The 24772-nt window shown below is 42.5% G+C and overlaps 1 protein-coding gene across 7 annotated transcripts in view; it reads left to right on the top strand.

Moving 5' to 3' along the window:
* The window catches only part of LOC124031951 (protein NDRG3-like), a 63936-nt gene extending 39164 nt beyond the window's left edge, over nt 1-24772 (top strand). For 2 of the 7 annotated variants that reach the window (XM_046343798.1, XM_046343799.1), the window contains exons 4-18: nt 12431-12536; nt 13471-13591; nt 13712-13774; nt 13894-13954; nt 15699-15785; nt 15892-15948; nt 16059-16162; nt 16240-16305; nt 17884-17935; nt 18103-18150; nt 18383-18418; nt 18741-18792; nt 19223-19240; nt 22338-22376; nt 23227-24772. In XM_046343798.1, the coding sequence (XP_046199754.1) occupies nt 12431-12536; nt 13471-13591; nt 13712-13774; nt 13894-13954; nt 15699-15785; nt 15892-15948; nt 16059-16162; nt 16240-16305; nt 17884-17935; nt 18103-18150; nt 18383-18418; nt 18741-18792; nt 19223-19240; nt 22338-22376; nt 23227-23396 (1080 nt within the window). In that variant the 3' untranslated portion in view covers nt 23397-24772. Of the gene's footprint in view, nt 1-4896; nt 5263-12430; nt 12537-13470; nt 13592-13711; nt 13775-13893; nt 13955-15698; nt 15786-15891; nt 15949-16058; nt 16163-16239; nt 16306-17883; nt 17936-18102; nt 18151-18382; nt 18419-18740; nt 18793-19222; nt 19241-22337; nt 22377-23226 lie in introns of those variants that run through there. The other 5 variants (XM_046343801.1, XM_046343803.1, XM_046343802.1 and 2 more) reach the window with 5 other exon arrangements.

Raw genomic sequence — 24772 nt, forward strand, 5'->3', positions numbered from 1 at the left:
GCATTCCCTGACCTGAATCGGCCCTAATCTTGCCCTCAATCCATTTGGTACTAATGTTATCAAAGCTATTTTCTGACACAGGGGTGTGTGTGTGTGTGTGTGTGTGTGTGTGTGTGTGTGTGTGTGTGTGTGTGTGTGTGTGTGTGTGTGTGTGTGTGTGTGTGTGTGTGTGTGTGTGTGTGTGTGTGTGTGTGTGTGTGTGTGTGTGTGTGTGTGTGTGTGTGTGTGTGTGTGTATGTGTGTCCATTTGGTACTAATGTTATCAAAGCTATTTCTGACACAGGGCTGTGTGTGTGTGGGGGGGGTCCATCTTTAGTTTCTTGTCTCTAGACTAGATTCTAAAGTGTAGGAGATGGTGAAAGATATCATCATCCATGAGAGCCTATGGTTAAATCACAGCCTATTAGTGCAAATTGGTTCTGAAATAAACTGCCATCACAATAAGTCTACTAATAAGTCTACTAGAGATTAAGGAGAGTTTATTCTTCCCTTTTAATGAATGCATTATGTTGTAGGCTCTCCTGACATTTATTGCTGAAAACACCAAATTGAAAATGGGCCATAATGGAACAATGGGCCACAAACACTGATGGCCCTACTGGCTGGTTGGATTACCCTCTGATACAGAACAGTGTGGACAAAGAAACTGAGTGCACATGAAAGATGGGGAGCAAGGTCCGGAGTTCTGGCTGGCTGGGAAAGACATTGTCATCTTAAGCGACTCTCAAACCCGGATCCGGGAGCGTAATCATTGCCTCAAACTAATTAGCTTAACGCAGCGGACATAAATCTTCCTATTCATGAAAATCACAAATGAAATGTATTGAGACACAGCTTATCCTTTTGATAATAACACTGTCATCTCAGATTTTCAAAATGTGCTTTACAGCCAACGCTAGACATGCATTTGTGTAATTTTTGTTTTTTGTCATTGCATAATGCTATGCTAGGCTCTGTTAGCAGAAGGCAACATTTTCACGAAAATAAGAAAAGCAAATCAAATTAAATCATTTACCTTTGAAGAACTTTGGATGTTTTCACTCAGTAGACTCCCAGTTAGATAGCAAATGTTCCTTTTTTCCCAAAATATTATTTTTGTAGGCGAAATAGCTCCCGTTTGTTCTTCACGTTTGGCTGAGAAATCGACCAGAAAATGCGGCCACTACAACGCCAAACTTTTTTCCAAATTAGCTCCATAATATCGACAGAAACATGGCAAACGTTGTTTAGACTCAATCCTCAAGGTGTTTTTCACACATCTATTCGATAATATATCCATCGGGACAATAGGTTTCTCATTAGAAGCGATTGGAATAATGGCTACCTCAGTACTTTACGCAAGATTTTCTGCGGGAGCCATCATGTGACCACTTGCTCAATGTGGTCCCTTACGGCTATTCTTCAACATAAATGCGTAAAAAGATGTCACAATGCTGTAGACACCTTGGGAAATACGTAGAAAGCGTAAGCTAATTCATAGCCCATTCACAGCCATATAAGGAGTCATTGGCATGAAGCGCTTTCGAAAAATGTGGCACTTCCTGATTGGATTTTTATCTGGGTTTCGCCTGTAACATCAGTTCTGTTGCACTCACAGACAATATCTTTGCAGTTTTGGAAACGTCAGTGTTTTCTATCCAAAGCTGTCAATTATATGCATAGTCGAGCATCTTGTCGTGACAAAATATCCCGTTTAAAACGGGAACGTTTTTTATCCAAAAATTAAAATAATGCCCCTAGAGTCGCAACAGGTTTTAACGTCCCAAATCTGCAGGTAATTCCCCCATTTCATGCTAAGCTAACGCTCCCTCCATCTCTGTGCTGGGGCTGCAGGCCTGGGAGGCAGAGCAGACAAGACTGTTCCCCATGAACAGACTGAGGATTAAACCCAGGCCTGCCCAGGCTCCTCAGAGTTGGCAACCAGGCTTCGAACAAAGCCCCTGCCTTCAAAAATAAAGGGATAATGTGTACTTGTTTAGGCTCATGAAATATTATATTTGAATAAAAAGAAAATAATACATTAAAAAAATCCATTAATATATCATACTTGTGCAATTCATATCTATAGGCTACATTGAAGTTCTTTTATTATTTTTATCTGGCATTAGTGCACAAGCCAAAGTTTTAGGGCCTCACTGGACGCATACCAACTGAAACCTGGCACAGTGGATGCTATTCTGTTTCTCAACAAGGCTGCAAAAGAAAGTAAGACAGAGTAGGCAATTATAGCCTCATAACTAGACAGTGGGTACTTTGATTTTCAAAACTTTTGTTATGTTTATTTTCTAAGCCTATTTATTTTTGTATTATTATAATGTTGCTGTAAGGTATTAGCCCATACAGGCAGTCAGCTTACAAGATGTACATGTATTTTTTCACATTTTGTTTAGTTTCAGCAAAATTATAGGCGGCTGACTGTTCAATAAGCCTTTCAAATGAATAGGCCTAAATGCTCATGAAAAAATCAAATTGTTCAATAAATTGTTCAAGGACAAAGTAGCCTAGTTGTACAGTGCATTTTCACAAAAACATGCGCAAGTGTCAATTTAGGCTATTGTTTGAACTTTTTTCTTTCAGCAAAACATTATGCTACCTACTGTTCAATAGGCCTAAATATGTAAGTCCCATGCAGCCATTATTATCTCTATCAAATAATTTCTGGGTTAGAATTAAGTACCTCAGTGTGATGCATATTTTATTTATTTTTTCATTTAAAATGTTAAACAAGCAACAAATGGCTTCTTAGGAAAGAGCAATTTTTCAAGCCATAATTTAGTTAGGACTGTCTGGGAGTGGTCTTCGTGAGGAGGGGAAAACTAGCTGTTATTGGCAGAGGTTTGAAACGTTCTTATTGGTCTATTAACTACTTTACCGCCTTGCCCAAACTCCAGCCCACCAAAACTATTCAAACAGCTCTTACACAAAGGGTATTATCATTTTCACAATTTCACAGTATTATTCCAACCTTGTGTTTAGAATATATATAAAACACAGACAATCATGTTTTTGACTGAAATAAATACATGTTGAAGAAAACCTATGTTCAAGGGGGGCTGTACAGTGCATTTTCTATATATGCGTGTCGGGTGAACATACAGCTAAACTAGTGTTCACTGCAGATTTGACAATCATGCTCAAATCAACCACTAACATGGCATTTGTCTAAGAACTGGATGGATTGGAATGGATTAGACATCTACCGTTGAAGTCGGAAGTTTACATACACTTAGGTTGGAGTCATTAAAACTCATATTTCATGGCTTTAGAAGCTTCTGATAGGCTAATTGACATAATTTGAGTCAATTGGAGGCGTACCTGTGGATGCATTTCAAGGCCTACCTTCAAACTAAGTGCCTATGTGCTTGACATCATGGGAACATTTAAATAAATCAGCCAAGACCTCCACAAGTCTGGTTCATCCTTGGGAACAATTTCCAAACGCCTGAAGGTACAACGGTTATCTGTACAAACAATAGTACGCAAGTATAAACACCATGGGACCACGCAGCCGTCATATTGCGCAGGAAGGAGACGCGTTCTGTCTCCTAGAGATGAACGTATTTTGGCGCGAAAAGTGCAAATCAATCCCAGAACAACAGCAGAAGACCTTGTGAAGATGCTGGAGGAAACCAGGTACAAAAGTATATCAACAGTAAAATGAGTCCAATAGCGACATAACCTGAAAGCCTGCTCAGAAAGGAAGAAGCCAATGCTCCAAAACCTCCATAAAAAAGCCAGACTACGGTTTGCAACTGCACATGGAGACAAAGATCATACTTTTTGTAGAAAGGTCCTCTGGTCTGATGAAACAAAAATAGAACTGTTTGGCCATAATGACCATCGTTATGTTTGGATGAAAAAGGGGGATGCTTACAAGCTGAAGAACACCATCCCAACCGTGAAGCATCAGGGTGGCAGCATCATGTTGTGGGGGGTGCTTTGCTGCAAGAGGGACTGGTGCACTTCACAAAATAGATGGCATCATGAGGGAGGAAAATGTATGTGGACATATTGAAGCAACATCTCAAGACATCATTCAGGAAGTAAAAGCTTGGACGTAAATGGGTCTTCCAAATGGACAATGACCCCAAGCATACTTCCAAAGTTGTGGCAAAATGGCTTAAGGACAACAAAGTCAAGGTATTGGAGTGGCCGTCACAAAGCCCTGACCTCAATCTTATAGAAAATTTGTGAGCAGAACTGAAAAAGTGTGTGCGAGCAAGGAGGCGTACAAACCTGACTCAGTTACATCAGCTCTGTCAGGAGGGATGGGCCAAGATTCACACAATTTATTGTGGGAAGCTTGTGGAAGGCTACCTGAAACGTTTGACCCAAGTTAAACAATTTAAAGGCAATGCTACCAAATACTAATTGAGTGCATGTAAGCTTCTGACCCACTGGGTATGTGATGAAAGAAATAAAAGCTGAAATAAATCTCTCTACTATTATTCTGACATTTCACATTCTTAAAATAAAGTGGTGATCCTTACTGACCTAAAACAGGCCATTTTTACTTCAATTAAAATGTCATGAATTGTGAAAAACGGAGTTTAAATATATTTGGCTAAGGTGTATGTAAATTTCCGACTTCAACTGTATGTGAGGTAATTACCATAGTATGCCTAAACCTGGTAGTTTAGGCAGATGTTCAATGTCAGCCAATCCACAGGTATTTTATTGATCCTCTTCTGTGTTCTTCCTCTGACACGCTGTGGTGATGTGTGTCAGGGTTGGTGAGCTCCGCCCTTTCCCTGACACTCGTTCTGCCCTCCTCAACCCTTCATTACCCCTCTCCCGCCTCCTACCAGCCCATCTGACCTTCTAAGTCCAATTAGAGGGTTGCTGAGCGTCCAGACGGCCCTGAGAGCTTTGCGCTTACCCAGCGAGGAACGCACCCTCCCTCTTTCTTTCTCTACACCTTCTCCACGTCTCTCTCTCTAGCTCCCATTAACACGTGCCTCTCCCTCGCTCGCTCCTTTAGTTTCCCTCCTCTCCCTCTTTCACGCATTATCCTCCCCTCATTTGGTGGGACCAGCTGCTGCTACCAAACATTTCAGTCGTTCCTTGTAGGCTCCGCGCTCCATTCTGCTGCTGCCCCCCTCCTGCAGCCAGCTCTCCGCTCTGCTGCCAGCGTCACCACCACCGCCCCTTTTCAGACAACACAGGGACAGACCAACAGCACTCCTCTCTTCTACTGACAAAATGACAGCCGTTCTGGACCTCAACCAGATTGCCATTGCTTGTTCGACCATTGACGTAATGGTGAGTGGGACTTTGTCGGTTTGTGTGTGGGGTTGTGTTTTGCTGATATGCCAGTCACCCTGTGGCCTGCCTGTTGATTGTGTGCTAACAAAGCTAACAGCAAGCTGTCGGGTGTGTGTGTATGTGTGTGTGATTTTCTCTGCTCTGGCATGTGAAGGTGTGTTAGGTACTGTGGCGATGTGGGCGAGCGTATGACTGAGGGAACGAACAACCTGCTTCGCAAATTTGGGACCAGTACCACTGCAGGCATTGTTTACCCCAGCAGGCGGAGTGGATGAATGGTGGTGAGGGTGGGAGTTCAGCACTGGGAGGGGTGCGGTTTAGACGACAGAAGAAAGGTATCTCTCCTTTGAGATGAAGGCCCTCTCCTTCTCTGCATTCCCTGTAATTACAGGAATCGAATATGGCACGGTTTGTTTTCCAGTCCCACTGACTGTTTTTGTGTGCAGCATTTCTCTTAGAAAGGAGAAATTAACCACCAGCTAGGACAAGGTTTATTTTTTAAATGGCTGCTCTTCTTGCTTGTGGAGTCACGGCCTGGTGCCACTGTGTGGGCTGGACCAGACTGGTTCCTTCCTCTTCTGGGATCAGTGTCTGTGCTCCTGTCTGTGGCCAGGCCAGACTGGGGAGGCTGGAGCTCTAATCTTAGAGAGAAACAGACTCCTACCATATAATTTGCAGGTTATCCATCTCTCCTCCTCCCTGTGTCTCGCTCTGTCGCCACAGGTTACGGGGGGGATGTAGCCAAATGTTGGCACAGAGCAGACTGTTGAATGTTTATCAGAGCCCTGCTGAGACAACCTTGAACCTTTCTTCCTCATTTAGCTCAGTGGCTCTAAAACAATACCACTGATATGATGACAATGTTGCTTTTCTTTCCGTATTATGGAACAGTGTCATTTTGTAATATGTAACTAGTTTCAACTAGTTAACACAGCCACAAAGTCAGAATTGGCTTCAAAATGTTTGTTTTTTTGTCTTCATTTAAGGTTCGGATTAGGCATAGGGTTAGGTTTAAAATCACATTTTAAGAAAAATTGTAGAAATGGGTGGTGTTTAGTCATAATTATGACTTTGTGGCTGTGGGCTCTGTTGTCGTGGTAACCAATAGTGTTCAGCGTGTGTGTTTTCTTTAAAGTGGAACTGATAGCATTTTAACTACTTTGCAGATATCAAACAGACAATCATTATATCAGTTAATCACAAATTCCCAGTTTATGCTACAAAACCAACTTTTTATAAGAGGTTTTAAAATTAGATTTAGTGATGAACACTAAAACATTGTTGGCAGAATAGATGGATGCAATTTAATGCATGATTAATGTAATTCACCAATACATTTCTTGGTAAATCACAGCTGGCCTGGTACATTGTTTGTTGCCTCCATTTGGGATGCACCGTTTCAATGACTCAATATTTTGGACAAAAACGGACGAATGTAACTAAGGCTGGGAATGTCAATACGATCAAACTAGCAAGGGCAATGATCACAATCTGTCATAATGTGGCTAATAGGCTAGCGTATTTATATAGAAGGCCAAAAACACGGAGCGTAACGTTAGTTAGCTAGCTGGCTGCTAGGAGGATGTCATGTCAACGGAGGAGTGACTGAATTTTTCTTAATTGTTTTTCGGTGGCTAAACACAGCTAGAGATGCAGGCATCATTTGGTTAGCTAGCAAGAACTTGAATGACTTATCCAGTTAGCATATCTCTTGTATTCGCAAATTCACTGGCTATCTACTCCGATTTCAGAGTACTCTCATCTGAGTGTAGAATAACTGATGAATTTACAAACAAGCAACACCCTCTGAATATGACAGTGTCAGTAAACATAGGCAAAAAAAAGTAATAGTCAGTCACGAATGCTCTAGATAACATGTAAAAAGCCTAACCAGCTCTGCTAGGGTGAGTAAAATGGTCAGAGTGAGGTATTCTCTCATTTGTGTCTGGAAGTAACTAGCAAGTTAGACAACTTTAGCCAGTTAGCTTGGGTGCTTGGTTGGGACAAGCATGCTTTGGCAAGCAAGCTGCAAAAGGACGAGGAGGATACATTTCCCCATTGTTTATTAGTGCAATTTTGATGGCCAACTAGCTGAAAAAGTATGAGGTTTTATCTAATGTTCCTTTGTTAGATATTAGCTCATCTTGCTCTGGCTAGCATTAGTTGTTGATCTTGTTGTTGATGTGCATACTTGAGGTAGAGAGAGCCTACCTTTTCATGGTTGTTTCATCAATAGGAATGTAAAGTTCCAAATGTAAGAGAACTCGTGGTATTTACAGAATCCATTCAGGTGTATTTTGTGACCATCGAGAGCATCCTGATTGGTTGCATCACCGCCTGCTATGGCAACTGCCACCCCCCCTTCTTTGTTTTTACACTGCTGCTACTCGCTGTTTATTATCTATGCATAGTCACTTTACCCCTACCTACATGTACAAATGACCTCGACTAACCTGTACCTCTGCACATTGACCCTTGTATAAAGCCTTGTTATTGTTATTTTACAGTAATACTTTTTTCACTTTAGTTTGGAAATATTTTCTTAACTGCATTGTTGGTTAAGGGCTTGTAAGTCAGCATTTTACAGTAAGGTCTACACCAGTTGTATTCGGCGTGTCAAATAAAGTTAGATTTTTGGCGAATGCGTTCTGATGATCTAAAGTCGTGCTGTTGCAACTGCCTGTAAACACACAGTCCAGTTCAAAGTGAATGATGGCAGACCCTACTGCCTGTTATCACACAGTCCAGTTCAAAGTGAATGATGGCAGACCCTACTGCCTGGTATCACACAGTCCAGTTCAAAGTGAATGATGGCAGGCCCTACTGCCTGTAAACACACAGTCCAGTTCAAAGTGAGTGATGGCAGGCCTTACTGCCTGTAAACACACAGTCCAGTTCAAAGTGAGTGATGGCAGGCCTTACTGCCTGTAAACACACAGTCCAGTTCAAAGTGAGTGATGGCAGGCCTTACTGCCTGTAAACACACAGTCCAGTTCAAAGTGAGTGATGGCAGGCCTTACTGCCTGTAAACACACAGTCCAGTTCAAAGTGAGTGATGGCAGGCCTTACTGCCTGTAAACACACAGTCCAGTTCAAAGTGAGTGATGGCAGGCCCTACTGCCTGTAAACACACAGTCCAGTTCAAAGTGAGTGATGGCAGGCCTTACTGCCTGTAAACACACAGTCCAGTTCAAAGTGAGTGATGGCAGGCCTTACTGCCTGTAAACACACAGTCCAGTTCAAAGTGAATGATGGCAGGCCCTACTGCCTGTAAACACACAGTCCAGTTCAAAGTGAGTGATGGCAGGCCCTACTGCCTGTAAACACACAGTCCAGTTCAAAGTGAATGATTACAGTCCTGTGTGGCAAAATACTTATTTGCATAAAGGCCTACTGTAGCTCTAATGGGCAATGGGGCACCTGTCTGCGTTGACTCCGGTCCTGGACGAGAGGATGTTTTATTTCTTGCAAGTGTCTATTAATTGTCCAAACACACAGCTGCTTTCCCACTCTATATTGCTATAGAATTTTCACAAAGGCCTTAGTATACATAATTCCAAAACATTATAAGAATTTATGAAAATGACTATTTCACATTTTTTACATGTCATATTCCTCCTGGGAGTGTATATGAACAGATTAAAATAAGATTTAATGTTGGTAAAATGCTGTCAGTTCCACTTTAACTAGGAAATTACTCCTGTTGCCATTTAGAGGGGGTAAATTGCAGCAGCTGAGCCCCTCTCCCCATCACCTGACCCATCCACTGTTGACAACCTCTGCAGTGCTTCCCTCTTCTTTAGTCACAACAAGCCAAATATCAGCAGTGCACAACACCCTTGACCTTGTGCCAGGAACACACAAAAACAAACAATGAGGCAGATAGGCCTATGTCTGTTTTCAGAATTTTTAAGAATGCTGCTGGTTTCAATGCATTGAGTGCTTTGTTTACAGTCTTTTTTTCCGTCAGGCTTCCATTTCATCTGGTAGTTAAAAGCCTTTAAGCTACACAACACATTTTTGTTTTGTAGGTTAGACTACAGTTGTGGCACAGAAGTGGCAACCTCTACTGGAGCCTCTTTGGTCAGTGACTAGGCTGTGTGCTCTGAAGGCACCTCACATGAACAACCTTTCACACAGCCTGGCCTTTCAACCGTCTCTTCTATTTTTACTCCTCCGCACCTAGATACTGTAGAGTGTCAGTCTTCCAGGTGTCAGCTGGAGGAGAACAACCACACACCATGAATTATGATTTGAGTGACGTTATTGTCCTCATCTGTGTGTCTTCCTTCTCCAATGTACTGATTATCATAGGGTGTGTGTATATGTTGATGCTTTTTTAAGACATGGGGTGTGTATGCAGCCAGCAGGCTGCTGAACAGCCTGGTTTAGCCTAATCTCCCCTACGTCTGTGTGGCAGCCATCCAGTGAGATCTGACGCAGTATGGGCCCTCAAAACCACCCTCTCTGTGCTTTTCAACTGCACCAATGAACGGAAACTGAACACTGAAGCAGGCACACATATTTAGCAGTCCTATATTTGGGTCTCTGCTTTTCTATTACAGTATTAGATTATGAAATACACATCACACCATTATTGCTACCAGACAAAAACATGCATCACACACACAGTTATTGAAACCACAACACCAGTTTGACTTAACAGTAAGCCTACTAGTAGGGATGTCCAACGTTCAGCCAGCTGCATGAGCCTGTGTCTAGAGTGCCTGGTTAAACTGACCTTAGGACCATTGTTAAGTCTCTCCGTGGCTAAAATTGGAAGAAATAGATGGAATTGTTGTTAGAATGTGAATGTGCTACATTTACTATCATGTATTGATTTACCCGACAGACACATGTAGAAAACCCAATTTCATTGAGGTTTGTCTGTTAGAAGAGCACAAACGGTACATGTCGCTGCGGTTATTGTCCCAGTTCTATTGATTTCAATATAATATCGACGTGAGTGATTCATTTGCAGGCGCTATTGATTACAGTAGAACAAGCTAATCAATTCCAGTCTTTATGATCGCATGGTAGATATTGGTGAATGTGTGTGAGAAGCAACTTATGTATTAGTCTTCAAAATATCACAACTTATTTCAGTATATTAATTATTAATCTTAAACTGGTGTTTTGACACTCATCCATAAACCAAAAAGCAATGACGACAGGAAGCAGCAACAGTATCATTTACAATGTATGTTTTTAGGAATATAAATGGTATATAAAAAATAAACAAAAAATAAACAATGGATTCAACTTTCAGTAAAAACTACTGAATGAGCCCAAAAATGTGCTATGATTTATTGATTTTGCTGATGATAGTGAAATATTGAAAATATGTTTGTCCTGGCTACTACTAGAGTATGGTTGTTTCTCTATATGTATTGCCTTCATTTATCGTGTTATGCTGATGGTGTGTGTGTGTCTGGAGGAAGTTGTGATCCGTTAAATGACATTCATGTGGAATTAGAGGCAGGCCTAAGGGCTGTGGACGGACTGCTATTTCCATCCTTAGATAATTAGATTAACCAGACATCAGCGGAGGCTACCTTGTGGCAGGCAGTGCATCTGTGAGACAGGACATGGAGCGGGCCCTGCTTCCTTAATCCACACAACATCTGTGTGTGTGTCTGTGTGTGTGTGTGGCAGTGGTGCGAGACTGAACAGTGTGGACACGCATGCAGAGTGGTGCAGAGCCACTTACACATTGTCATTGTCACCACAGCTTTATGGGTCATGATCCAGCCTCCATTATCAGTCTGGATCATCAGTGCCTTCAGAAAGTATTCATACCCTTCGACTTATTCCACATTTTGTTGTTACAGCCTGATTTTCAAAATGGATTACATAGTCTCACCCATCTACACACAATACCCCATAATGCCAAAGTGAATACATGTTTTTACAAATGTTTGCAAATTTATGAAGAATGAAATACAGAAATATCTCATTTACATAAGTATTCACACCCCTGAGTCAACACTTTGTAGAAGCACCTTTGGCAGCGATTACAGCTGTGAGTCTTTCTGGGTAAGTCTGTAAGAGCTTTCTACACATGGATTGTACAGTATTTGCATATTCTTTAAAATATTCTTCAAGCTCTGTAGAGTTGGTTGTTAATCATTGAAAGACAGCCATTTCAAGTCTTCCCATAGATTTTCAAACCGCTTTGTAAGTCAAAACTGTAACTAGATCACTCAGGAACATTCAATGTTGTCTTGGTAAGCAACTCCAGTGTATATTTGACTTTGTGTTTTAGGTTATTGTCCTGCTGAAAGGTGAATTTGTCTCCCAGTATCTGATGGAAATCAGACTGAACCAGGTTCTCCTCTAGGACTTTGCCTGTGCTTCGGGCTATTCCGTTTATTTTTATCCTAAAAAAACTCACTAGTCCTTGTCGATGACAAGCATACCCATAATATGATGCAGCTAATGCCATGTTTGAAAATATGTAGTGGTACTCTGGTGTGTTGTTGGATTTGCCCCGAACATAACTCTTTGTATTCAGGACATATAGTTGATTTCTTGGCCAAATGTTTTTTGTTGCGAGGCTTTGGAAAACATCCCTGATCTTTGTGGTTGAATCTTTGTTTGAAATTCACTGATCGACTGAGGGACCTTACAGATAATTGTATTATGGAGTATTGTGTGTAGGCTAGTGACACAAAATCTAAATTTAATCCATTTTAAATTCAGGCTGTAACACAACAAAATGTGTAAAATGTCAAGGGGTGTGAATACTTTCGGAAAGCTCTATAGGCTACCTGCTGACTGTTCCACTGAAGAGAACCCTGTTTTAATGAGTTCTACTGTATGAAACGCACATCCTTTAAGAGAATGATTGATTTTCTGTCTACTACTGGCACTTTGCCTCACTGAGAAAGTGTCCTACTCAGTATATGAATTATGAATTGTGTTTTTCCTGAAATCTGCACCTCCTTCTGTAGCTCAGTTGGTAGAGCATGGCGCTTGTAACGCCAGGGTAGTGGGTTCGATCCCCGGGACCACCCATACGTAGAATGTATGCACACATGACTGTAAGTCGCTTTGGATAAAAGCGTCTGCTAAATGGCATATATTATTATTATGACTGTCACTAAAAGGCTGGCTCCTCTGAGCTCCACAGACACCCCAGACCATGCTCTCTTGTGTGTTCCAGGAGCATGACATCGAGACCCCCCATGGTGTCCTGCATGTGACGATGAGGGGCAGCCCCAAGGGCAACAGACCGGTCATCCTCACCTACCATGACATTGGACTCAACCGTGAGTACAGCATCACACACAGACAGACACAGGCTCTTATTTCAAAGCTTAGCTCGGCTAATCTCTCCAAACACACCTAATTACACTAAACAAAAATATAAACGCAACATGTAAAGTGTTGGTCCCATGTTTCATGAGCTGAAATAAAAGATCCCAGAAATGTTCAAATGCACAAAAAGCTTATTTCTCTCATTTTGTACACAAATTTGTTTACATCCCTGTTGGTGAGCATTTCTCCTTTGCCAAGATAATCCATTGTTGTTTACATGTTATCTAATCCAATCCGTTGTGTGGGCGAGCGTTTTGCTGATGTCAACGTTATCAACAGAGTGCCCCATGGTGGCGATAGGGTTATGGTATGGGCAGGGATAAACTATGGACAACAAACACAATTGCATTTTATCGAAGGCAATTTGAATGCACAAAAACACAGTGACGAGTTCTTGAGGTCCGTTGTGAGGCCCAATTATATTATTGTCATTTAATTTTTTTAAGGTACCTGAACAACAGATGCATATCTGTATTCTCAGTCATGTAAAATCGATAGATTGGAGCCGAATGAGTTTATTTCAATTTGACTGATTTCCTCATATGAACTGTAACTTAGTCAAATCAATGAAATTGCCGCATGTTGCGCTTTATATTCTTGTTCAGTATATAATATCATGTTCTCATTACAACAGTTGGAGATGATGTAAGAAGCTGGATGGTTGAATGTAGGCCTCTTCTTTGGCTGTGGGGATATGAGCCACTAGATCAGACTGGATCGCACCAACACTTGGATGCCTCAATGGAAAACAACACTAAGAGTGTTTTAGCATCAGTGGATTTTTGTTGTTGATTACGATCAGTGTTGCAGTTTCTGTTAGATATTAAGTAGTATGTGCCTCAATGAGGTGTCTTTTAAACTTGCCGTGTCTCTTCCTCCCTGCAGATAAGTCCTGTTTCAACACCCTGTTCAATTTTGAGGACATGCAGGAGATCACATCCCACTTTGCTGTGGTCCATGTGGACGCCCCTGGACAGCAGGAGGGTGCTCCCCCATTCCCCACGGGGTGAGAGACCGGTTCACTCCTCAGTCCGTCGTCCTCAACATCATCTCAAATATGACAAAGTATCACCACAATCATGACTCATATGTTATTATTATTTTTGGTATTTTATGTCCGTCCCAGCTACCAGTACCCTACCATGGATGAGCTCTCTGAGATGCTGCCCTCTGTCATGGCTCAACTGAAGTAAGTTCTCCTGCAGTGTTTCTATAACTAACTCTTGCACTGTCTTTTAGGAAAGCTTCAAAATGACTTTATTATTGAGTTTTCGTCGAGGCCTATATTGTTCTCTTCCCTTTCCCCAGGGTGAACAGTGTGATTGGGATTGGAGTTGGAGCTGGAGCCTACATCCTTTCCAGACTGGCTGTAAGTCACCATTCGTCTTAGTCCCCCACATACCACATGCACTCCTGCTCACCCCACAGTAGATGGTGGTTTCTAAACCTCTCCATAAAACCACACCATTAAACCTCATTCCCCATCTTCCTCCATCTCCAGCAGCTAATCTCAACATGTTGACCAGCAGAGTCATCACGCTCCCTGCTCTTATTACCAGCTTCATTTAATCTCTCTATAAAAAGGTAGAAGATTTGGATGAATCAGTTTCTCTAAATATATATTTTACTCAACAATCTACACTACATTTCAGCTTTTCATTTTTTATTCATTTGTAGTAAAAATTCTAAAAACATAATTCCACTTTGACATTATGGGGTATTGTGTGTAGGCCAGTGACACAAAATCTGAATTGAATATATTTTAAATTCAGGCTGTAACACAACAAAGTGTGCAAAAAGTCAAGGGGTCTGAATACTTTCTGAAGGCACTGTATATTACTGTACAAATGTTTGTTTGATGCTTAACATCGACCCTATTTCCCACCATGCACTGCACACCACAGTGTGCCTTGGCGGAGATAATGCATTCTGAAGGTAGGTGTGAGTGAGAGGAATACATTAAGAGCAGAGATTACTTGAAGAGGGGTGTTAATTATAGTTAATTTAAGCCCTGCTAACATCGGGCTCAATGTGGAAGGAGGAGAGAGAAACAGGAGTTGGAGAAAAGATAACACTTAATTTATGTGTTCATACATGCTCTCAAGTGGGTTAACACCTAGTTTGTTTTATCCATCGTCCTCACTTATCTGTGGAAGTGAATTAGATGCTGGGTAATTGGGTGGGGGATGATGTGGCTCTAATTTGTTGCTAAGAGCTGTGAAATATGTCAAGTGCTGGGCTATATAACATGAATATTTAAGTGTGTGTGTTGACCTTGCTGCTTGCCCTGGCTATAAAGTGGGAGGGCCTGGGTTCCTATCCAACCCAGCACAGTGTGGTCAGTGTACTGTCAAAGTAACCCCCCTCTTTCTCTCTCTCTCCCCTGCTTAATGAGCCTGCCCTGGTTGAAGATCTGGTTCTCAGCAAAGTAACCCCCTCCTCTCTCTCTCTTCCCCCAGCTTAATGAGCCTGCCCTGGTTGAAGGTCTGGTTCTCATCAAAGTAACCCCCTCTTCTCTCTCTCTCTTCCCCCTGCTTAATGAGCCTGCCCTGGTTGAAGGTCTGGTTCTCATCAAAGTAACCCCCTCTTCTCTCTCTCTCTCTTCCCCCAGCTTAATGAGCCTGCCCTGGTTGAAGGTCTGGTTCTCATCAAAGTAACCCCTCCTAACTCTCCCCTGCTTAATGAGCCTGCCCTGGTTGAAGGTCTGGTTCTCATCAAAGTAACCCCGCCTCTCTCTCTTCCCCCTGCTTAATGAGCCTGCCCTGGTTGAAGGTCTGGTTCTCATCAAAGTAACCCCTCCTCTCTCTCTTCCCCCTGCTTAATGAGCCTGCCCTGGTTGAAGGTCTGGTTCTCATCAAAGTAACCCCCTCTTCTCTCTCTTCCCCCAGCTTAATGAGCCTGCCCTGGTTGAAGGTCTGGTTCTCATCAAAGTAACCCCCTCTTCTCTCTCTCTCTCTCCCAGCTTAATGAGCCTGCCCTGGTTGAAGGTCTGGTTCTCATCAAAGTAACCCCCTCTTCTCTCTCTCTCTCTTCCCCCAGCTTAATGAGCCTGCCCTGGTTGAAGGTCTGGTTCTCATCAAAGTAACCCCCTCTTCTCTCTCTCTCTCTCCCAGCTTAATGAGCCTGCCCTGGTTGAAGGTCTGGTTCTCATCAATGTAGACCCCTGTGCAAAGGGCTGGATGGACTGGGCCGCCTCCAAGGTGAGAACGTGCTCGCACACTTCAATGCTAACTCTGTGCATTGTTTTCTCATCATAGAGCCATAATAGATTGGCACCTTGAAACGTGTTATTTATTCTTGTTTCAGATGTCCGGCTGGACTAGTAACCTGGTTGACATAGTGATGGCCCACCACTTCAGTGACGTGAGTGTGGGGCAGTTTTGAATGGTGGGAGACTAGGACCGGGGCAGAGCCTACTGGAGGAATACTGTGGGTGGTTGACAGTGATGTAACTATCTGTGCCATCTCCTCAGGATGAGCTGTCTGACAACCAGGAGATCACCCAGACATATCGCCTGCACATTGCCCAGGATATTAACCAGGACAACCTGGCCCTCTTCTGCAACTCCTACAACAGGTACTGTACATATAACCCCAAGATGAACTGTCTGTGTAGTTGGGTTGAATTGATTGATTGATGTATTTGTTTGACAGCCGCCGGGACTTGGAGATCGAGAGGCCCATCACTGGTCTGACTGAGGACACAGTGAACACGCTCAAGTAGGTTTATAACTGTGTATAACTGTATCAGGGTTTCCTTTAGGAAAATGTGGCGCCGGACAATGTGACCAGGAAGATTTTAATTTACCGCCCATTCAAGAAATTTACCGGCCCCATATGCATTGGGTGCGTAACCCATTAGGGCGTCCACCTATAGTACTCAGAATGACAGAAATCACATTTCAATGATGGTCATTCATATTAACAGAACATGCAACTCCTGTAATGAGGCAGCCAATAAAATATATTTTTCAAACATTTTCCAAAATGCAATTTGTGGGAAAACACCATTCTAAACAGCCGTTCCATACGTGACCAAGACGAAAATTAGAAATAGGGGGGAAATCTAGAGATGCAGCAACTAGGATGGGTTGTTAAAATGACTACGATTGTGCCTTTGGCTTCTGGACAACAACAAAAAAGTTGAAATATGAAAACCAATAGAACAGGGGAAAATGCTGGTTTCAATGGAATATGAAGTGAAGTTTCAAGTTTAAATGTCACGTGCACAAGTGCAGTGAATTTCCTTTCTTGCGAACTCCAAACCCAGCAATGCAGTAATCCAATATCAATGTAGTACTAACAATAACATAAGGTAGAACAAAAACACACAAGAAATAAGAACAGGAGAAGTAAGAAGCTATATACAGGTTCCGTTTTAATACCATATTTCCAATGTGCAGGGATACTGGAGTGATAAGAGGTAGATGTATAGCCTTGAGGAAGTCTTTATAAAATAATTGCCTGTTTGAATGGTGGGGTTTTGCCTATAGGCTACTCTGAAGCAAGGTAAGACATACATCGTAATAAGAAGGAAAACGTTCAGGTTTCAAACAATTACGTATCAGTTTTCACAATGTATACTGACCCCAGCTCACATTGTAAAGTGGTTATTATGACTCGCATGGCGAATGGGAGGCGCACTTCAATTACCAGTTGAGGAATAAAAATGGTAGCCTAGCTCTTTTAAATCCTGTCTATGTTTTTAACACGCCATTGCATTTAGAATTGTTGCACAATGACAGGGCTTATATTAAAGCAGGTTTCACTCCAGCAGCAACGATCTAAGGAGGTGACGTTGAGGGGATATTCCGCTCACAATGGGCTCTGGTCATAAATAAGCTGCATGACGACTAACGACACTACACACCCGCCAATTTAGTGCCACTCAGTTATCCAAATGAACCTATGGACCGATGAGCATGACTGTCAAATGTTATCACATTGACTCGTATTTCATCAAAGAATAAAAATCATTAATTAATCGTTATCTCCCGGTCAATTTGGCCAGCAACAATTCTATTTATCGGCTTTTCATTTTTTTGTTGGCCAAATGCTGGCAATTACCAGCTAACTTGCCTTAATATTTTGACAGCTTTTTATTATTTTTATTATATAAGCTTGAAATGGGCATGGTCTAATTGATTAAACAAACAACAACAAGGCTCTGTTAATGAACCAGAAAATCTATAGTTATTTCTGGTTGCTTATTAAAGTTAGCTGGCTATCTCATTGATCCTGTATTATACCCCTCTGCTTTGTGTTGACTCTGTTTGTCCCTCCTGTCTCTCCATCCAGATGCACTTCTCTGCTGGTGGTTGGTGACACGTCCCCTGCTGTTGATGCAGTGGTGGGTGTCCACTATCTCCATGGCAACACAGTAAAGAATGAGTCAGGGGATCTAATTCTAATACAAAGTATCTTTAGAGATGATACTGGCCTTTCTAAAGATGAGGGGCTAGACTCTAAACTGTCTGAACTTCCATTGTCTCATCTCTCTCTCTCCCTTGTATAAAGGTCGAATGCAACTCCAGGTTAAATCCAACCAAAACAACCCTTCTTAAGGTGTGTCCAGTTATTTGTTTCTTTGTAGCACTAGGAGTGGTAAATGCCCCTAATGTGGTCCCTGCTGTTCTGCTCTTTAGTAATGCACAAGATCTGGATGGTGTGTAGATGAGTTTCAGCATTCTTGGAAGTGTTCGTAGGCCAGTGAATGTGTTCTGGCTAACGGCACAGTCCTCTCTGTGAGTTTGTTCACTCTGGGCATGTTCCTGATTCTCTCTTTACTTCCCTATAGATGCAAGACTGTGGCGGGCTTCCTCAGGTCATCCAGGTGAGTCATGAACAAGTTTTGTTTAGTTTAAACTACTAAATCTCAATGGCCAAGACAACTGTATTTTAGTCAATGCCACTCTGACATTGCTCGTCCTAATATTTATATATTTCTTAATTCCATTATTTTACTTTTAGATTTGTGTGTATTGTTGTGATTTGTTAGATATTACTGCACTGTTGGAGCTAGGAACACAAGTATTTTGCTACAACTGCAATAACATCTGCTAAATATGTGTATGTGACCAATAACATTTGATTTGAACTCTTACTTAATTCAGTTTTCTTTTTAAATGGCTCAGTTTTCTGTTTGTGTCTTACAGCCGGGTAAACTCGCGGAGGCCTTCAAATATTTTGTCCAGGGAATGGGTTACAGTGAGTACTGCTCCTCTATCATCTCTCCTCACAGTACTTCAGTCCTCCAGTGTCAGGCGTCATGTTGGATTTGTGTATCTTCATGGTCTGGTTGTGTCAATCTGTTGACATGTTTACTGAAGTCCCTCTGTCTCAGTTTGAGTCCTCAGTCCAACTGAACGATAGTCCATAGAACACTACTCTTTCAGGCAACAGCCCTCCCCACGCGCACACACACTTCTGACCTAAACTAAGACTCACACCTAATGTAGAGTTCCTGTAGCACTTTAAGAATAAAGAGGAACCACAGTAGCTAGCTACTTAATAACATTTAGTGGATGTGCAAGGCTGAGGTTACTGAGAGCCAGTTATTGTATAAGCATGCAAACCATTATTCGTAACTGACCAGGGAACTAACCTCAAGCTAACCTTGTTTCCTGTCTGTTTGCAGTGACTTTTAACAACGGGTGTAAGTAGTTGTTTGATGCTGAGTAAATAAATGACATGTAGTAAGCATGATGGTCTGCATGGTCTCCTCTCAACACTCCTTGGTGTGCTGGATCTCTGAACACACTTGGTGTGTGTGATGATCTGTGAACACACCTGAGAATGGTTCCCCCAGGTCTTAAGATACAGTGCCCTGGACAGGGAGGGTGTTTACAGGCCCACATTTAAGGCCGTGGTTCATTTAGGCCACGTGTCAAACACGAGGCCTGCGAGCCGAATCTGGCCGGCGACACATTTCTATCTGGCCAGCACAATGATTTGGGTTGTTAATTAGTTTTGGCCCTTTTTCTTACCTCCCGCGATGCGCTGTACTGCACTACAAGTCACAGCAAGCGCCGGCAGAGCCAGCCAGCGCACTACCATATTATCACTAATGGCACTGACCTAATCTTCTACCAGACTGAACTTTTAAAGGGTCATTGCTGTAGCCTACAGAAAATGTCATCTTGATTGTCAAAAAGTAAGTTAAAGGATTTACACGTGGGTATAAATGACTACTAAAGGACAATAGGACACACAAGCTAGTATAAATGAGTATAAAAACAGTTGAGTCATCTACTTTATGAAATTGTTTTGTCCAATAACCTGTTGCACCTACATCGGTGAATTCAATGTCAATCATGCTGCTTTCGTGTGTCCCGTTTACAGCGTACAGCGGAGGGAAAGTGTACAGACACTTGTCACAGTCCTAGCTAGGCTACTAAAATGTTGTAGTCTGACTTTGTTTTTAAAGCTTGACCATGAATAACCCAAAAGCTAAACCTGCAACAAAACACCATGCAGAGGACAAACATGTAGACTGTTTTTATTTGGAGATATTCCATCCTTTTTGATTAGGGTCACAACATATTATGCACATCTGCAAGCATAGCAGGAAAGGCTGGACAAATATAATCTCTTTTTGTTTCAATATGTTAAAATGGTATATACAGCATATGGCCCTTTATAAGCGGACATAATAAAGAGCCATATTTTTTCTAGTAAAACGGGATCTGGCCATTTGGTGTCGTAGTTGTAGGCCAATGCACATTTTATGGGATAAAAACAAACATAACAGTCTGGCCCTTGAATTCGTTGTGCTTTTTCAAAATGGCCGTCTTCTGATTTTGAATTTGACACCCCTAATTTCGGCCTACTGGGAGCAGGTCTGGCTTGTTGAATGATAATCATATTGTATAGACCACTTTCATAGAGTGAATTGTATTTACATAATGGGCACTGTATCTTATAACTTTGCCAAATTCCATTGGCTTTCTTTGATCACTGAGATGATTGAATTGTTTTTTTAGCATTTCAAAATGTTTATATTTTGTTCATATAAACATTGCACAGTAAGGTTTGAGTTGCTAGCTCACAGAGTGGAAAATGGAAGGTGTTACATAATGAAAGCTGCTTGATTAGAGTCTTACAATAGTCTGAGTTATTATTGTTCTCTCTCTGGAATCTTTTCATCAGAAAGCCCTCTCTGTACCCTTGTAAACCTTTGACGTTATTGGTTTCTGAGGAGAGAAAAAAACTCACTTACATAACCTACCACCCCTCGCCTGGCCCTCACTCCCCTCTCCCCGTTGCCATCACCCACTCTACCCTGGTCCTCACACTTCCAGTGAGGGCTGCTTCTCCAGGTATGTTAATCTCAGTGGCAGATTAGTGTATTCATTAAAGGCTGCTCCAAGCCACACAGCAGGGCCTGGCCCCCTGCCCTGGGGACCTGAACTCCCATGAGCCCAGAGCCGCCTGGCTGACCTGTTGTCCTCCACTGCTGAAATGTGCTGCTGCCACAGGGACACTCATGTGGGCTGCTGGAGAGCAAAGTTAGGACAGCAGGGCCTCTACACAGGGAACCATGTTGATACTGCACAGCACTGAGAAGGAACATTTGTTTCTCCCTTCTTCCAAATCCTCCCCTCTGAAAGTTACCCTTGGATGTTTTGTCTGCAACATGTGACTACAGAGAGGCGATCCAAGCGGCCCCAGCTCCCCAGGCTGGCCCCAGCTCCCAAGCGGCCCCAGCTCCCCAGGCTGGCCCCAGCTCCCAAGCGGCCCCAGCTCCCCAGGCTTGCCCGGGACTAGGTGGTGCTTTATTACACGCTCCCTCACTCCTCCACCTCTTGGAAATGTTTGCTTTCCTGCTTGAAGAGACTGGGTCCTTACTATATCAACTCACTTAGTCTGGATACCAAATCCTAGTAATTAAAATGAAATGGGTTACAGTATAGGCTTGAAAAACTATTTTCACTCATTGCCTGATGGCTCTCCCTGCTCTTGTCTTTCTTGTGAACCCTCTCTCTGAGGTTTAAATAGGTTGGTTTCCTCCCTGTCTTAACTCTCCCCTCACACACCACTTTATGCTCAGGCTTTTCACCCACACCAGAAAAACAATGGCAAGTTCCAGAAAGTACCTCCCCTTTCTGATAATGCCTAAACATTGAAACAGTAGAGGGACAAGGCAATGAGTACATTACGAGCCTTCCCAAACACATTTTAGCATACTGTTGGTTTGTTACTCTGTAGCATTCAGACTACTATACCTTGTGTCAGTTGGCTTGTCCCGGAAGGTCAGTGTTGTGTTGAAAGAAGCGCAGTAGGCTACCAGGAGAGTGGTTTGTGTGAATAGATGGAGCCCCTGTTTGAATGGAGTTTGAAAGGTCACTTTAGCTCTGTACACTTCAGTCCCATTAGGGAATTATTGCAGTGGGGGCACATTCTGCTAACTGAACTGGACCAGACAATGTTGACTAGTTGTCATGGAGCACACCTTGGTACAAAAGTCCTCTTTCAGGAATCTCAGGGCCACAGGTGGCATTCTCTTTAGTTTAAGAGAACAGCGAGAAAGCCTTGGAAGAGGCACATCCTAGCTATTTTGACAACTGTTAGGTATTAGCTGAATGTAAAATTAGATACAGTGATAGAATGATCTGTTCCTGGTGCTGCTTCAAATCTCTCCTAGGTGAAACTGGAGGACACAATTTGTTTCTTTTCTGATCTTCATTTGTGAAGACTGAGCATTAATCTGACAGTCTCGCCTTCATTTCTTCCCTCTCCATTAATGCAAACAGTCCCTCATGTACTGCTCAGCCACCTGGGCAGCGAATCAGGTACCAGGACCATAGGTAGCAGCCTCGGCTGCGCCGGCCTGCCATCTACGCCTACAGTGCTCTGCCTTCCCCACCCTGTTTGCCCATCGCTGGTTGCCAGCTCACATTTTAGCCATCCTGTCAAGTCTTTCTGATTTGGCGCCATAAGATTTGAAGCATGACAGATTGTCATTATTTTGTAAGATTTATTTTGTGTCTCTAAATGTGTGGTTTGAGAGAGTGTATGTCTGTTTATCAGGTAAAATGGTTGTCATCTGTCTGTTTGTTGCTTTCTTCTTTTTGTCTTCTGCACAGATGGCCCTCAAATCTCTTGTGCATGCTGCATTCTCATATTGGCCTTTCCCATTTATTCATTTTTTCTCCAACAGTAAAAATGAATTGGAACGCGACCTGATCAGGCAATCTATTTTCTTTGTGGGAGAATAATGAACACTGGGTAGGGATTCAGCTCAGACATTTCAGGCCCCAACCACTTGAATTAGATGCATATATTCATACAGTACATTCTGAAATATGGTGTGGATTCCAGTATTCCTGCTTATCATTCTACTTGATCCTAACTAAATGGCAGCGTAGCTAGCATGAGGTAAACTGTATTTATTGTGATCAAGTTATTGAGTCTTTAGGTTATTAGACTTCATTATTCTCCCTGGGCTGCAGACCACCCCATCTTGAATTGGGAATGTTGATGCATTTATGATTGTGGTATGATCACCAGCATCCTACCCCTAGCCACATTCCCTAAAGCAAGCTACCCCTCCCCCAAAACATTCCTACACATATAAACAGCAAATATCCTCATACCTGAATTCTTACTGTAATTGCTCTCCTCTTTCTCTCTTGTCTGTAGTGCCCACGGCCAGTATGACCCGGCTGGTGCGTTCTCGCACCCACTCTGCCTCCAGCATGGGCTCTGTGGAGGGCACCCGTAGCCGCACCCACACACAGCTAGAGGGTGCCACTGCCGCCGGCCCGGCTGTTGAACAGGCCAGGCCACAGACCATGGAGGTGTCCTGCTAAAGCACCATGCCCAGAAAACATCTTCCTCCCTCCCTCCCTCTCTCACTTTTTCTCTCCCTTTCCCATGCTCAGTCAGAGAGGATTGGAATCCTGAGGGGGCGTCTGAAACGTGTTCGGAAAGATCATTTATGAAGCAGTCCGGTCCTCTGCTGTGTTCACTCTCACTGTTTCCTGTTGTTGTCTATCTATCATGCCTTTCTGTGCATGACTGCGGTGGTACGGCAACCTGGAAGTCAGTAAGCAGCCGGGCGATGCTGCTTTTCTTTGACCTATTTCACATTTTGGTGTCTACTGCCTCTCTTTTTTTTGTGGGTTTTTTATCCTTAAGATATATATGAGCTATATTTGTATTTATAACTACTATTTGGATCAGTGTGTCAGTTTAAAGAGGAGCGTTTGGAAAAGCATCAGGCGTTTTCTCTTTTAAAGTACTCTTTAAGGCGTTAGGTTCCCCGTTTTTCTCTTTTTCCCTCAGAGGTCTTCCTCACCTTGTGTGCAGATCAGACCAAATCACAACATCCCTCTCTACCTCCTCCTTAATGGTCCATTCCTAAATCAGTCTCATGCAGACTCACTTGCACACCTTTCCGACTACTTACAAAATCTCTTCATTTCAGTGTTTTTTTATAATTGTTATTATGTTGTGATTTGTGAAATACCTTTGCTTTCCTGTATTGCAAAATGATGTGATAAACCCACTCTTGTTCTGTATCTTTATACCAAGAGTATCTGACAGCATGACCCTCTTGTATATGAAACGTAATGAAGGTGTCTGTAAAATTGCTTTTGTCTAGATGGATCTAGAAATAGTTACCTTGTGGTGTTATTGTTGATTTTTCTCCTTCAAGCAATTTATTTGAAATGGCAGGCAGGGTTGTTGATACCCCCATTGTTACTGACAGGCAGAGAAAAGAAACACCATTTCCTGTAGTTTATTTAAAGTTCAGAGCAATCACTTGATAATGTTCTAAGTCAGAGAACCCAAGCTAGCCCCCAGCTCAGTGAGTTAGGCGTTTAACTGTGTGCCAGTTGAGGTACAGATAACATGACTGCCTCCTCCCTTGTATAAAACGTTCTAACTGGAAGCAAGTCATGTTTTCCATTCTAATTCAATAATGACGGGGTGAAAACAGCAACTGGTCAGATGCCTGAGGGACTGTGGATAGTGTAATAAACTGTTATTATTAATATTATTGTTCATTTTCTCTCTGTGGTTTTTCTGCGTTTCTCTCTGATTGTACTACAGCTTGGGTGAGCTTGTGGTGATAATGCATTGTGCTCTGTCCCCATAGTATGGGTGTGTGCTGTAAGTCATACTGTCTGCTGACGATATACATTTGTACTGATAATAAAATAAAGCTAGAAGTTGTACATTA

The sequence above is a fragment of the Oncorhynchus gorbuscha genome, linkage group LG03 (genome assembly GCF_021184085.1).
Source record: "Oncorhynchus gorbuscha isolate QuinsamMale2020 ecotype Even-year linkage group LG03, OgorEven_v1.0, whole genome shotgun sequence".
In the NCBI taxonomy this organism is placed as follows: Eukaryota; Metazoa; Chordata; class Actinopteri; order Salmoniformes; family Salmonidae; genus Oncorhynchus; species Oncorhynchus gorbuscha.